Genomic DNA, 13324 nt, shown 5'->3' with positions numbered 1-13324 from the left:
AGGGCTCTAGCACAGCACTGCCACCTTCGCCCCCCTAATAAAATATAATCTCTGTAAGAGCAGGGGTCTTGACTGTTTTGTTGCCTGGTGTAGAGAAGGCACTCAATAATTATTGTTGAATTAATGAGTGAATGAAACTAATCAGCTCTGCTCAATTCTGTGGTTTCAGACCAAGCCCCAATCTTAGCCCAAAGCTGAGATAGTCTGAGCCCTGATCCTGCTCACACACTAAGCTCTGACTGTGAGCCCCAACCATGGTTACACACTGAGCCCTGTACCTGCTCACACACTGTGCCCTATCTCTGCTTTCAGTCTAGGCTCAGACTCTGGACCTCAACAACTCAGTACTTACATGGGGCCATTGGTTGTAGACGGTAAGAAAGCAACCCTGGCTTATTATACGGTGGTTTTCTGTGCAAGGGGAGAGAGTTCAAGCTACCTCTCTGGCAGCAAGGTCTCAGAGGTCACAAGGGGCCCATGAGGCAACCTTCCTGAGTTCTGCTGGGGCTGGAAGCCCCTCCTTCCCAGGCTGATCTGAACTTCCCATGGGCATATGTAGACCACTTTCTCCAAGGCTGCTCATCAGGGCCAGTAGGCCCAGCTAATGGCCTTCTAGGCCACTCTGAGCAGATGCATTATTGATAACTTGTAATTGATATAGAGCTGCCCATGAGTGTCCCACTGGAATTCAGGCCAGACAGCCAGAGGCCAGGGCTTGCCCAGCCCCAAGCCCACATGTGCAGACATAGGCACATACATTAAAACAAGTTTTAGGCTACAGATATGAACCCCAAGTATATGGGAGTTCTCCTAGACATTCATTCATTCATTCATTCATTCATTCATTCACTCACTCATTCAGATAAAGCATGGTGAGGGCTATGTTAAAATTCTGTTACGTGTTTTAGAATGAAAATGTGTCTCTCAGCTTGGAAGTGAGTCCTCAGTGGCCCCATGTGAGGGGGACCGTGTCTGCTGCACTGCGGGGAGTAAATCTCCCAGGACAGTCTCAAGGGGTGACACCGGGTGGCACTTGTGGCAGGGGAGGCACGATGTGTCCAAAAGACAGAGGCCTGGTAAGTAAGAGAGCCTGGGGAGATCAACAGAAGCCACACCAGGCAGAGCCCTTTAGCTACAGCAAGATGTTTCTAGGATGTCGGCCTTTAAAGAGTGACAGGAAATCACTGAAATCTTTTGAACGCAAGGACAGGTGAGGGAGGAGGTGTTGTGGTGACTCAGGTGAGCACTTTGGAAGGACTGTGCTGACAGCATGGCGAAGGATTGGACAGAGATGGGCCAGGGTGGACCTGGGAATACCAGCTGGGATGCTATTTCTGCAACCTAGGCCAGATAACCAGAATTTGGACTAGGTTGGAGACAGTGGAGACAGGAGGTTAAGGCGACTAGTAGGAGGTAGAAGTGTCAGGATGGGCATGGATTGGAATGAGGGTGAAGGAGAGGGACATATTTTTACAAGCTTCAGAGGGTATGAGTGGCTGGATGCTCTCAGCCCGTGCCCTGAGGAGGAATGACTGACTTCCTACAGAGGAAGTGCATATAGCTAAATGGCTCTCAGCTCAGCTCAATTCAGCTCAGCTCTAGGGGGCTGTCAGGGTATTGCAGCTGGGACACTCAGAGCCTGGCTTCTGCTTCTCCTCTACTGAACATGGCCACATGTACTTCCCCAGCTGACTGAAGGGCTGTCAGGGGTCCTAGGATATCAGGACCTCATTAGTCAGTGGGTGAACTGGGGCTCCAGGGTTGGAAGAAGCCTCTGTGCTGGGAGACAGGGCAGGGGAAAAGCTAGGTCAACAGGGTGCATCAGAAACAAAGCTAGGCCCAGAATCCAGGCCTCTGGCTTCTACCTTCACAGACTTTGTGTCAAGGAACTCAAAGCCTTAGAGACAAGATGGAAGAGACTAGGCTCAAGCAGAATACAGAGGGGTTGATGGCTATAGGGGCCAGGAAAAAGCAGGAGGCTCCAAGTGGGGAAAAAGCAAGGGCTGGAGGCAGGCACCAGAATTCTCAGCCCTTCACCCCTCCCTCACTCTGACTTTGGGTGAGTCTCTGTTCCTCTTTGGACCTTGGTTTTACTGTGTGTTCAATAAGGCAAATGGACTAGCTGAACTCTGAGTCTATGACAAGCTCTGTGCTGGCTCTGGGAGCCTAGCTGGGAGGGAATAAAGTACAAGTGACAGGTGGCTCCTGGTGCTGTCTTGAGGGCCATCCCCTGCTCCCTGATGAAATGCCCCATTCCCAGAGGGCCGACTCTTTACAGAAAGATAACATAATCCAGAATCTCTAAAACACATTATTAACAGTGTGTAGTACACAAAAAGAATTACTATTCATGCAAATAAGCAAACACACACACACACACACACACACACACACACACACACACAACCAGTGTTCAATTATCAAGACATAAAACAGTCAAGAGGCTGCTTAGAATTTTCATAAAGGCTGGCTTATCTAATATTTGAGTTAGCAGATAAGGACTTCAAAATAACTGTGATGATTATATTGAATTAGGAGGAAAGATGAACAGAATGGATGTAGCATTTCAGTGGAGAAACAGAACTTGTAAGAGGAATCAAATGGAACTTCTAGAAGTTCAACATGCAATATCTGAAATTGAGAATTCCATTGGATGGGCTTAACAGCAGACCAGACATTGTAGAAGGTAAGATTGTTGGACTTGAGGGCAGGTCTACAGGAAAATATTGCAACATATGGCCAAAAAAAAGGAGGCGGGGGGGGGGGGGGGTAGGGAGAATGAGTGATCAAAATAGGTCTAAGAGAGATGTGAGACATGCTCAAAGGGCCTAACATAGGCGAGCAGAATTTCAAAAGGAGAAGGAAAGGATAAAGCAAAACAATCAGTAAAGAAATCATGGTCAAGAACTTTCCCAATATAATAAAAAAAAATCCACAAATTCAAGAAACTCAGAGAATCTGAAGCAGGATAAATACAAAATATGCACACCTAGACACTCTGTGGTCAAACTGTTGAAACCAGTTAAGAAGAAACATCCAAGCTCTCCAGGGCTCACGTGGGCCTGGGCCTTGGGCCTCGAGGGGCAAAGGCACATGGTGGCTCTGATGACAAAATGAAGCAAATTTTCCATTGGCAAACTGGCCCGGGAGAAAAAAAGACCATCCTGAGACTCAGGGAGAATGAAAGTGCAGTCACAGCCCTTCTTAATGCACATTATTAGCTAAGTATTTCTATCAGATAACCTGACCAGATCAGCCAGCATCCACAGGGAAGCCCTCAGCATGCATTACAGAGTGAGTCAAGGCCTCTTCCATTGGGGCTGGGCTTTTAGTGCATGCCCAGGTGGGGCCAGACCCCCGGGGCGGCAGAGCTGGCACACCCAGTACATCTCTGCCTATAATGGTCTGGTTTGTGGAGTACACTTGACACGGCCTTGGCCTGATCAATGCACACTCTGGCCAGAAGCTCGATGCTATCTAATGCAAGAGCAATAATTTTCTTCCATCCTATTAGTGCTGTCTGCACAGACTGCCCTGCCTTCAAACCTATCTGCTATTGGGATGGCATCCAATGTTTATTTCCATTAGTTTCACCATTGTTGGTAACAATAAAAATCAGGAGACAGTTGCAAACTAATGATTTAGGAGCAGGGGGAAGCTGAATTCGACCTTGGCCCCTTTCCATCCATTGTGAAGATGACTAGTAGTTGGCCATAAATTTAAATTATGGCAAAAGGATAACATAAGTTATTCCTCTGATGGCTAATTTTATCAGCTAAATAGGCTTGTCATTAAAGCTATCGGCTGTTTTACAAATCACTTCCCATGCTTAAACACACACACACACACACACACACACACACACACACTTCCCTTCCCACAGTGGAGATCTTGAATAATCCAGGTAACAAAGGCGATTGTGCTGAGCTGGGGACTTGTGGCCTCTGCGGGAAAAGTGGGGGGCTCTCTGGAATGAGTCAGATCAAGCACCACCCCTAGAACCAGGATAGGACTCTTTTCTGCTCTTTCCAATCTCCTGATGCCATGGAAGCCCTTCTCTGAGTTGGCGGCCCAGCCTCAAAGGTGAGAATCTGTGCAGCCGTTGGCGTTCTCTCAGAGGTGCTGAGCACCGGGGATCCTGGGTCCCAAGCAAGGTCCGCAGATCACCTCCCACCACCTAACAAGTGGGTTACGACCCCTGCACGATCCCTGCACCTGAAAGTGGAGCGGATGGAGAGGGAGGAGCAGGACAAGGCCCTTCCCCCCACCGCCTACTTCCACCAGAAATGCCTATTGCTTGGGGTCAAGATTATTATTCTGTTTCTTACAGAAAAAGGTCAAGGTGACTTGCATCATCCAGAGAGGATTAATAGATGTGATTGTGCCCATGGGATGGGGGAAAGGGGTAGAGAACGTCGTGAGCCCATGGGCCTCATTTTATGGATTAGTCCCTGTGCAAGTGACTGTTTTCTTGCTGGGCACATAGACCACTTTGGTCTGCATCTGGTGCCTTAAGCGTGACTGTGAAACTGAGTCCCATCTACGAAATGGGAGCAGAAGCCTGGCTAATAAAAACCTGTACACAGTTCTCTACTCTCCCCTTCTCTACTTCTCTCCTGCTGAAGGAAGAAAACTGCAAGGACTTAGAAGGAACTACAAAATGGGAGGAGCCTGGAGGCCAGACTGACTGTGTCGAACAGTGGCCCACCACCCCCTGTCCACTGCAACCTGCACTGGGCTGTGATGTGAGAGACAAACTCTTCTTGTGGTAGGTCACTGACATTTCCATATTTGTTTGATGTAGCAGCTTGTGTTACTCTGCCTGACAGTGACTTGTACAGACACCCCAGGCCTAGTGTAGGCAAGCAGACCCTGACGCTGCATTCCATCCCTGGCCCTCTACCACGAACTGTGTGGCCTGGGCAAGCAACGGCCTCTCTCAGACATTGTCTTCCCATCTATAAAGGGGTTAATAATACCTAGCCTACCCCACTCTGACCATCAAAGCCAAAGGGAGTTAAAATACACTGGAGCGCCTGGGTGGCTCAGTTGGTTAAGCGTCTAACCCTTGGATTCAGCTCAGCAGTTTGCATGAGGCTGCTTGGGATTCTCTCTGTCTCTCTCTCCCCCTCCCAGGTGCCCTCTCCCTCCCAAATAAATAAAGAAACTTAAAAGAATTTTTTTAAATACATGGAAGCACATTTGTAAATGGCCACCATTATACAAATGATTTAGTATATTTATTTTCTCTCTCTCCCCTTTTTTTTACATTCCCAGAAAGACTCTGGTAGGCTGGACTTTATATATGTTACTTGACTTAGTCTGATCCTTATAGCATCCTGGTGGCATAAGCCTTGTTTCCTCCATTTTTCCAATAAGGAAATCGAGGTCCAGGGATTAAGGGGGAAACTAGTCATTGGTGGAGTGGAGGTTGGAATCTTGCTTGCTGGCTCCTTGTCTAAGAGGGCTCCCTCCACCCTCCAGGCTGCCCCCACACAGGACTCCTCTTTCAGGGACTGAAGCTTGCCCAGGGCCCGAGACTGTCCTAAGAGGTTCACTGAGCTCCACTGGCCTCCTTGCGGGCTAGGCCTCCAGTCGCCCTAGATACCTGGGTTTTTGCTAATGGTCTCAGGGTGAATGGTACTCAACTTAGAGAACTTCCTTCTGTCCTTCCCAAAGGACCCTAGAGAAAAGAAATAAATTTTGACTGTGAGCCAGGTTGGATCCTATTAACACTGGGCCAAAGGCAAAGCTTACAGGGCAAAGAGCAAGTACAATGGGGACTTCAGAACAGGTTTCAGAATTAGAGCAAGATCCTGCGCACAGCTGTACATAAAGCTTCAGAAGTGGTTTCTTTTTTTTAACAGTTTTTTTTTTTTTTTTAACATTTATTTTTGAGACAGAGAGAGACAGAGCATGAACGGGGGAGGGTCAGAGAGAGGGAGACATAGAATCCGAAACAGGCTCCAGGCTCTGAGCTGTCAGCACAGAGCCCGACACGGGGCTCGAACTCACGGACCGCGAGATCGTGACCTGAGCCGAAGTTGGCCGCTTAACCGACTGAGCCACCCAGGCGCCCCCAGAAGTGGTTTCTTAAGACGAGTTGGAAGAATATACAGTGATTTAACCGCTGTATCTAAAACAGCTTTAATCTCTGAAGCAGTCAGAACACAGGGACCTAAAGCTCATGCTATCTCTCCAAAGGATAGTAACTAGCATCCCACCTCTGGAATCCATCTGTGTATCAGCAAAATTAACCCCTAAGGACATCCTGGCCAGGACTCTCAGACAGAGAGTAAAACACAAGTGAATGAGAAGGAACTTTCATCAGCAGAAGGACTGTTGAATTTGGGGGTCTGAGGCTATCTGCTTCTGTCACAGAAGTGAGCAACCTGGAAGCAGGATGCAGAAGGCCTGCCAGAGCTTAGGCAGGGGAAGACTGACCAACAGAGTATCCTCCTTCCCCGCTGGCCCCAGATTTCCAGAAGGAATCTGTTCAGGGTGAGCTGAGCCCATCAGTCAGAAGAGATGATGGAAATACGGGAAGCAGGGCAATGAACCACAAGAGACTTCTGTTTCCATCCTAATCTTCTAACTGCTGTGTGAGGTTGGGCACACCTCTCCCCCTCTCTGTGCCTCAGATTCCCCCATCTGCCAAATCTAGGATTCTGCCAGACGCCCTCTAAGGATGCTTTCATTTATAACATAAAGTGGTTCTGGGGCACCTGGGGTGTGGCCTGTGGTAAGAAATGAGCTGCCACATGGCACAGAAGATAAAATGTACAAGATATTCATGTAAGAAACCCACACACTGTGTCACCTAAGAGTCTCTACAGCACTTTACCTCTGTGGTCTTCCTCCCCAAACCCATAACTCCAATCTAGTCATGAGGAAAACATCAGACAAATCCCAACTGAGGAGCATCCTACAAAATACCTGACCAGTACTCCAAATGGTCAATATCATTAAAAACAAGGCAAGTCTGAGGAACTTTTATAGCCAAGAGGAGACTAAAGAGACATGATGACCAAATGTAATGTGGTGTCCTGAATGGGATCCTGGAACAGATAAAAGATGTTAGATAAAAACTAAGGAAACTGGAACAACGAATGGACTCTAATAATAACATACCAATATTGATTTATTAACTGTAAGAAATGCATGATATTAATGTGAGATGGTCGCAGGGAAATTGGGTGTGGGGTATACACGGGAACTCTGTACGATCTTCACGACTTTCCTATAAATCTAAAACCATTCTAAAAAAAACAGTTTATTTTAAAAAGAGCTAAAGATGAGTAAAGTCTTGAGAAATATTTACACAGATACATCTTGGGGAAAGAGCAGGATGAATGCAAATTTGGTGTTTCATTAAACTGAAATTCTACACACTTCATGGGAAGTTTGGTAAATTTCAACGTTTTAGGTAGTGCATACAAATTCGATTTGGAAATTGCTTTATTAAACTAGGAGAATTCCAGCAGGGAGACAGAACACAGGAGTGTTTGACAAAGATGATTGAAATGACCTGGAGTGGGGTTGGAGGTAGCAGGGAGGTGAGCAGCAGGAAGAGACTCTTAGGAAATGCTGTTGAGACAGCTGAGTAGAGCTGGGTCTGTGCCTGTGGGAGAGCTGTGCTCAGGCTGTGGTTTAAAGATACCCTGGTGCATAATCTGGCCAATGCCTTCAGCTGAGCACCAAGAAGCCATATGAATAGAAAAATAATGTAGAAAGACTCTAAGCAAGGTGGGCTGGGAAAGAACAGTATTCCATTAGGACAACTGAGTCTATTTCTGGCTCTAAAAGCCCTCAATCAACTGTGAACTCTTGGGAAAGTCACCACTCCTCAATTTTCTTAACTGTAAAGTAAATGGGTGTATGTCAGAGAGGGGCTGGGCTGGCATTAGTTGCCATTCATCATGTGCCGGGTTTTAGGTGACATAATGTCAGAACCATCCTTCAAGGAGTTTTACTATTGCTCTTTTTCAGACTAGGAAAACCAAGGCCCACACAGGTCCCACCAGTGACCAAAGCTACAAGGCCAGGAAGTGGCCAAGCTGGCTTTGCACTCAGGTCTGTTGCTGAAGTCTCTCCTAACCATTCCAGGCGCTATCCTCTCAGAGTGGTTGGCTGCCCTGATAACGCCATGAGCACCCTCATTTTTTAAGGGTATTTGTAGCCCAGTCAAGTCTCAAACCTAGTCCCAAAACACAGGTGGAAATGAGGTAGGTGTCCACTGGCCCCGCCTGTGGAGTGGAGAGCAGCATCCATGGTTCCTCTGCTCTCACTGGGCCCCCTCCTGCCCTCCCTGTGGCCCTCCCTGTGGCCTCCCTGTGAATCCCGCTGGGATTCCAGTCCAGCTGCCTCTTTCTGCTGTCTCAACTAAGATTACAGGCTTCAGGTGTTTTTTAAATTAAAACGGTTTGTTTCTTTCTGTTCATCTCTTTTCCAGATGTCACTACCTAGAGGGAATCTGTCTTTATTTATTGGCTCTTTCCTGTGCAGAATCCAAGGGAGTCTCCCTCTGGCCAAGCCCCCTAGGAAGGAGGGCACATGTGGGGGGTGACTTAAACCAGGACAGCAGGAACACGGGGTCTCTGGGGACTCAGGACAGGAGTCCTGCTGGAAACCACTGGGGGTGGGGTTGCCATTAGGGTTTTCTCTCAGCTACGTGGCCCATGTGGTGTTGATGTGAGGCTGCTGTAGGGTCAGCTTGTTCTCTGCTGGGCTGGGAGGCTGTGTGTGAATTTATGAAGGGCAGATGTGGCACCCTGTGGGCGTCTGTCATGTGGCCACTGAGGCAGAGTGTTCATTTTCCGATTAGACAGTAGACTGAGAGCTGCCTGACTAAGCTCTAGCCAGGTCCTGGATGTCACCCAGATCTGTCCTCTCCCCTCTTCCTCTATACCTCTGTCTGTCCCAAACCTAGGCCTCTCTACCCAGGCATCCTGTCTCCATTCCTGCCCTCGCCCACCCTGCCTCCAACAGCAGCCAGAGAGATCCATCAGAAACTCCAACCTGATCAGATCTCCTACCCCTGCTTCTAACACCCCAGGCCTCACCCTTCCCTATAGGCTGGAGCCCAAGCTCCCTGATCAGCCAGGCAGGCCCTTCCCAAGCCTGCCTCCAGATCCTCCTACTTTCTCCCGCTGCTCATACTCTGAATGACCTTAAGCGCCCCTGGTACAACAGCCACTCTAGTGCCTCATCTGTCCCCTCTGCCAGACATCCGTCTCCAAGAGACCCTGCCCGATGTCAGCTCCCCTGGAAACCCACCACTCTCCTGTCCCCGTGGCATGCAGAGCCCCCAGGCACGTCCCTGCTGAAGCATGCATGCACCAGATTGCCACTGTTTATGGGCCTGCCACACTCCTTGAGTCACCCAGAGCCGCATGAGGGTAGGGGCCAAATCCTCTCCACAACAGTGCTCCTAGTGCCCGGCACAGGTTGGGATGGTGCTGGCTGACCAGATGCATGGGCGAGAAAATGAAGCTGACTCCAACTACTTAGGGGCTAGGATATTGGTCTTCCCGTCCACAGCTCTGGATAGACCGCCCTACACCCAGGATCCCTTGGATAATGTGCTCCTGAGGGCTATGTCCCCTGATGTCCCCTCATCACCCATAAGCCTTTTGTGTTCCCAAAGTAGATAAAAAGATTTGGTTCCCTGACAGACATTCCAAGGAGATGATTTTGAAGACTCTGTGTGCCGGTTCCTGTGGGACATTTCTAGGGATCCATTTGTGGTGACATTCCACAGATTTCCCACTCCCCCCACCCCCAGCTCTTCCTCCAGCTATGAAAGGTTGGGGTTGAGGGGCCAGGAGACCCACAATGTGCGGGGCGCTGGGCTGAGTGAAAACATGAGTCAGGCGAGGCCTGCCCTTGTGGAGCAGTCCACTCAGTGGGAGAAGCAGTCCCGAGTGCAAATAATGACAGTCCATGGCAGCAAGTGCCCCATGCTCTCTGGAGGCCAACAGCAAGGGCTGGCGGGTAAAGGAGCAGTGGCTGTGGTGAAGGGGGAGTGCCATGTTTTGTGGAAAAGCAAAGACTTGCAGGCTGTGCACAAGTTCGATAGGCAGAGCTTGCAAGGGGTAAGGATTCAGGAGAGGGGCACAGCACAACCAAAGCTAAGAGACAGGATGGCATGGGGCTTGTCAGAATGACAGGTGACTCCACCTGACTCCATCAGAGTGTTCACGCGAGATGAATGAGGCATGAGGTCGACAAGAATGACAGCTGTGTGCGGCCCTCAGACCCTCACTGAGAGTGCCTGGGTGCTCGGCTATGGGGCAGGGGTAGGGAACCAAGGGGTGTCCATCCTCACCACACCGCAAGCCAGAAGTGCTCAGCCCCACGTGGGGCAAATAGCTGGGGCATTCTATGCCTGGATTGGCCCTGGGCACTAAGGGCGGGGGCATAGCTTATGTGGCTCACGGGGCAAGGGGCAGTGGAGTGTCCTCTCCCCAGCAGCCAAGGCGTAGGCCGGAATGACAGTCCATCCTCTCACACACCTTCCACCACCTTGCTAGCTAGTCCCCTCTCTGGCATTCCTACCCTGCGCACTGGGTACTAGAACATTTCTTCACTGGAGGCTGTGTTTCTACAGAGCTCTGGAGCCTTGTTGCAGGACCCAGCTAGACAAGCCCTCTCCCTGGCCCAACTGCCCAGCCCCCCTGGCTCTGCCGAGCACGGCCTCCCAGGGCCTGTCACCTTTTTCTCTTCCCCGCAGCTCCTAGAAGACAGAGAACTGCTAACACCTCTTTGGGGTGTCTGCGGTGGGGCGGGGGGGGCCCTGAGTGGTGACTGGCCCACACTGGTGCCCGCAACCTCTGCAGACAGAAGTTGTCCCCTGCTCTAGAGACCACTGAGCTGAGAAGACTCTGATGAACTGAGTTGGTGACTCAGCTGGCTCAGGTTGGAGAGCTGACTGGTCACTGTGGTACCAAAACAAAAGCACCCAGGCCTGGCTGCGCTGAGCAGGAGTGACCTTAGAGACTTGTTTCCCACTCTCGGGGCCTCAGGCTCCCTTTGTGTCCTTGGGGGCCCAGCTGCTCTGGCTTCCTGCAGCTTTAGGCACCAGCAGGGCCCTCAGCCCTGGACAGACTGGAAGTGGTAGGGCGTTACCCCTTGCTCCTGACAGATCTGCGTCAGTCTTTCCAGCTGCTCGTCTTGGATGACCTTGGCCTTCTCGTATTGCTGGATGACCATCTCCATCTCCACCTTCACAGGCAGGACGTAAGCTGGAAGAGAGACAGCTCTGTGAAGAACTTGGCAGTAGCAGGGCTCAGGCTGGGAAGGGGCTGGTCCCAGCATTCAGTCAGCAGCAGGTTCAGTCCAGGAGCAGTTCCTAGAGGGGCCAGGGGTGTAGGGCTTGGGGGGAATGTCTAGGTACCCAATAGCATCCAGGCAGTAGAAAAGGGCCAGAATCCTAACCAGTGGTGACTGAGATATCTGTTTTTCTTCTTTTCCCTAGTGATAACACCCTTACTTTTGGCTGTGTACACAGCTGCCTAGAGCAAGGACTATGTTTTCTAGTCTCCTAGGCAGTTATGGGCAGCCATGAGACCACATTATGGACAATGGGATGAAAGAGGTGTGATGCAGCAGGTTCCAGGAGCTGGTATTGATGAGGAAGTGGAAATATTGGAACCCTCACTCACTGCCACTTTGGAAAAACTCTTTAGGAGTTCCTTAGATGGTTAAACACAGTGACGACATGGCCCAGTGATTCAATTCTTGGGTACCTAGGAGAAATGAAAACATATGTCCACACAAAAACTTGTACATGAATGTCCACAGCAGCCCAAAGTGGAAACAAACTTAATGCCCATCAGTTGATGGATACAGAAAACGTGCTCTATCCATACAAAGGAGCACTATTCAACAATAAAAAGGAATGAAGTTCTGATACATATGCTACACATGGATGAACCTTGAAGACGTTTTTGCAAGGTGAAAGAAGTCAGACACAGCAGACCACATATCATATGGTTCCGTTTCTATGAAATGTCCAGAACATGCAAATCTATAGAGACAGGAAGTGGACTAGTGCCTGCCCAGGGCTGAGAGGCTAATGTGGAGTGACTATTGGTGGGTATGGGCTTTCTTTCTGATGTGGCAAAAGTGCTCTAAGCTTAGATTTTGGTGATATTTGCACGAATCTATGAATATACTAAAAGCCATTGAATTGTGCACTTCAAATGGGTGTTTTACGGTGTGTGACCTATATCTTAATAACGATGTCTAAAAAGAAAAGGCATCTGGAACTTTCCTTTCGCCTCTTTATCTTCGTCTCTTCCTTCTTCCTAGCTGCTGAAATGAGGATGTGATGGCTGGCACTGGAGCAGCCATCTTGGGCCATGGGTGACTTTGTAAAGTAGACTATATGCAGCAGAGCAACAAAATGGGAGGAGCATGGAATCTTGACTACAGAGAGTGCCACATCAGCCCCGGACTGCCTACCTGCAGACTCTCATGTGACAGAAATAAGCTTCTGTTTTGTTTAAGTCCCTGTTATTCTGGGTCTGTTACTCATAGACAATCATATCAATCACTGATGCACACACTGAGACCCAGAGCAGAGAGACTAGACTCTGGATTGGAGGGTCCCAGTGGTAGCCCCATAGGCCCCTCCCTTGGGCAGTTCTCTGGGCTCTGTGGAAGTCAACTCCTGACCCAACCCTTGTGCTCTGGCCTTCACACTCTCATATCTCACAGAACCAAGCTCTTCCTGACTCAACAGAAACCCCAGTCACATGCCTCTATTGCCACTGTATTCTACAATCTCCACATCTCCACTCTTCAAGTCCCTTTTCCACCCACAGTGTCTCACCCTCCAGATGTTCTCTGGCTGCTGCAGGGATCATGCAGAGAAGAGAAAGCATAACTCTTGCTTGCTTCTAAACTTGAGGGCAGCCCACATGTCCTGCAGACCTATCTCTAGGTTCCAGAGGCTGGACCAAGCGGCTTCTGCCTCCTCAGATCTCTGCTGAAGCCAGTTCACACCCAGGGCAAGAGAAACAAATTAACGCCCACACATGCACACAGCACATGCCTATCCTGCAGCTCCCAGTGGCACAGCAATGCCTGATTTGTATCAGGAAAAGGGGAGGGGAGAGCTGGGAAGAGTATCACAAGGGCTGTCAAGATCCATCAGTGTGAGGGTGTCCAGCTGTCCACAGCTGGCAGAGAAGAGCCAGAAGGCACTGTTCCTTCCCTGAAGGGAGAGGATGTTCTCATAAATGGAGCCAAGAGCAGGGCCCTGAGCAGATGGGGGTGAGTGAACGTATGAAGAACACTGGTGGGTGCCAACAATCCTACT

The 13324-nt window shown here is 49.6% G+C and overlaps 1 protein-coding gene across 1 annotated transcript in view; it reads right to left on the bottom strand.

Annotated features, from left to right (window-relative positions):
* TMEM266 (transmembrane protein 266) overlaps nt 1–13324 on the bottom strand; it is a 125604-nt gene that overhangs the window by 18738 nt on the left and 93542 nt on the right. Inside the window, exon 8 of the mRNA XM_045448970.1 lies at nt 11128–11243. Within this exon, the coding sequence (XP_045304926.1) occupies nt 11128–11243 (116 nt within the window). The remainder of the gene's footprint in view (nt 1–11127; nt 11244–13324) is intronic.

The sequence above is a fragment of the Leopardus geoffroyi genome, chromosome B3 (assembly GCF_018350155.1).
Source record: "Leopardus geoffroyi isolate Oge1 chromosome B3, O.geoffroyi_Oge1_pat1.0, whole genome shotgun sequence".
Lineage (NCBI taxonomy): Eukaryota > Metazoa > Chordata > Mammalia > Carnivora > Felidae > Leopardus > Leopardus geoffroyi.
Note: the sequence above shows the minus strand (reverse complement) of the source record. Positions and strands in the feature narration are given on the sequence as shown.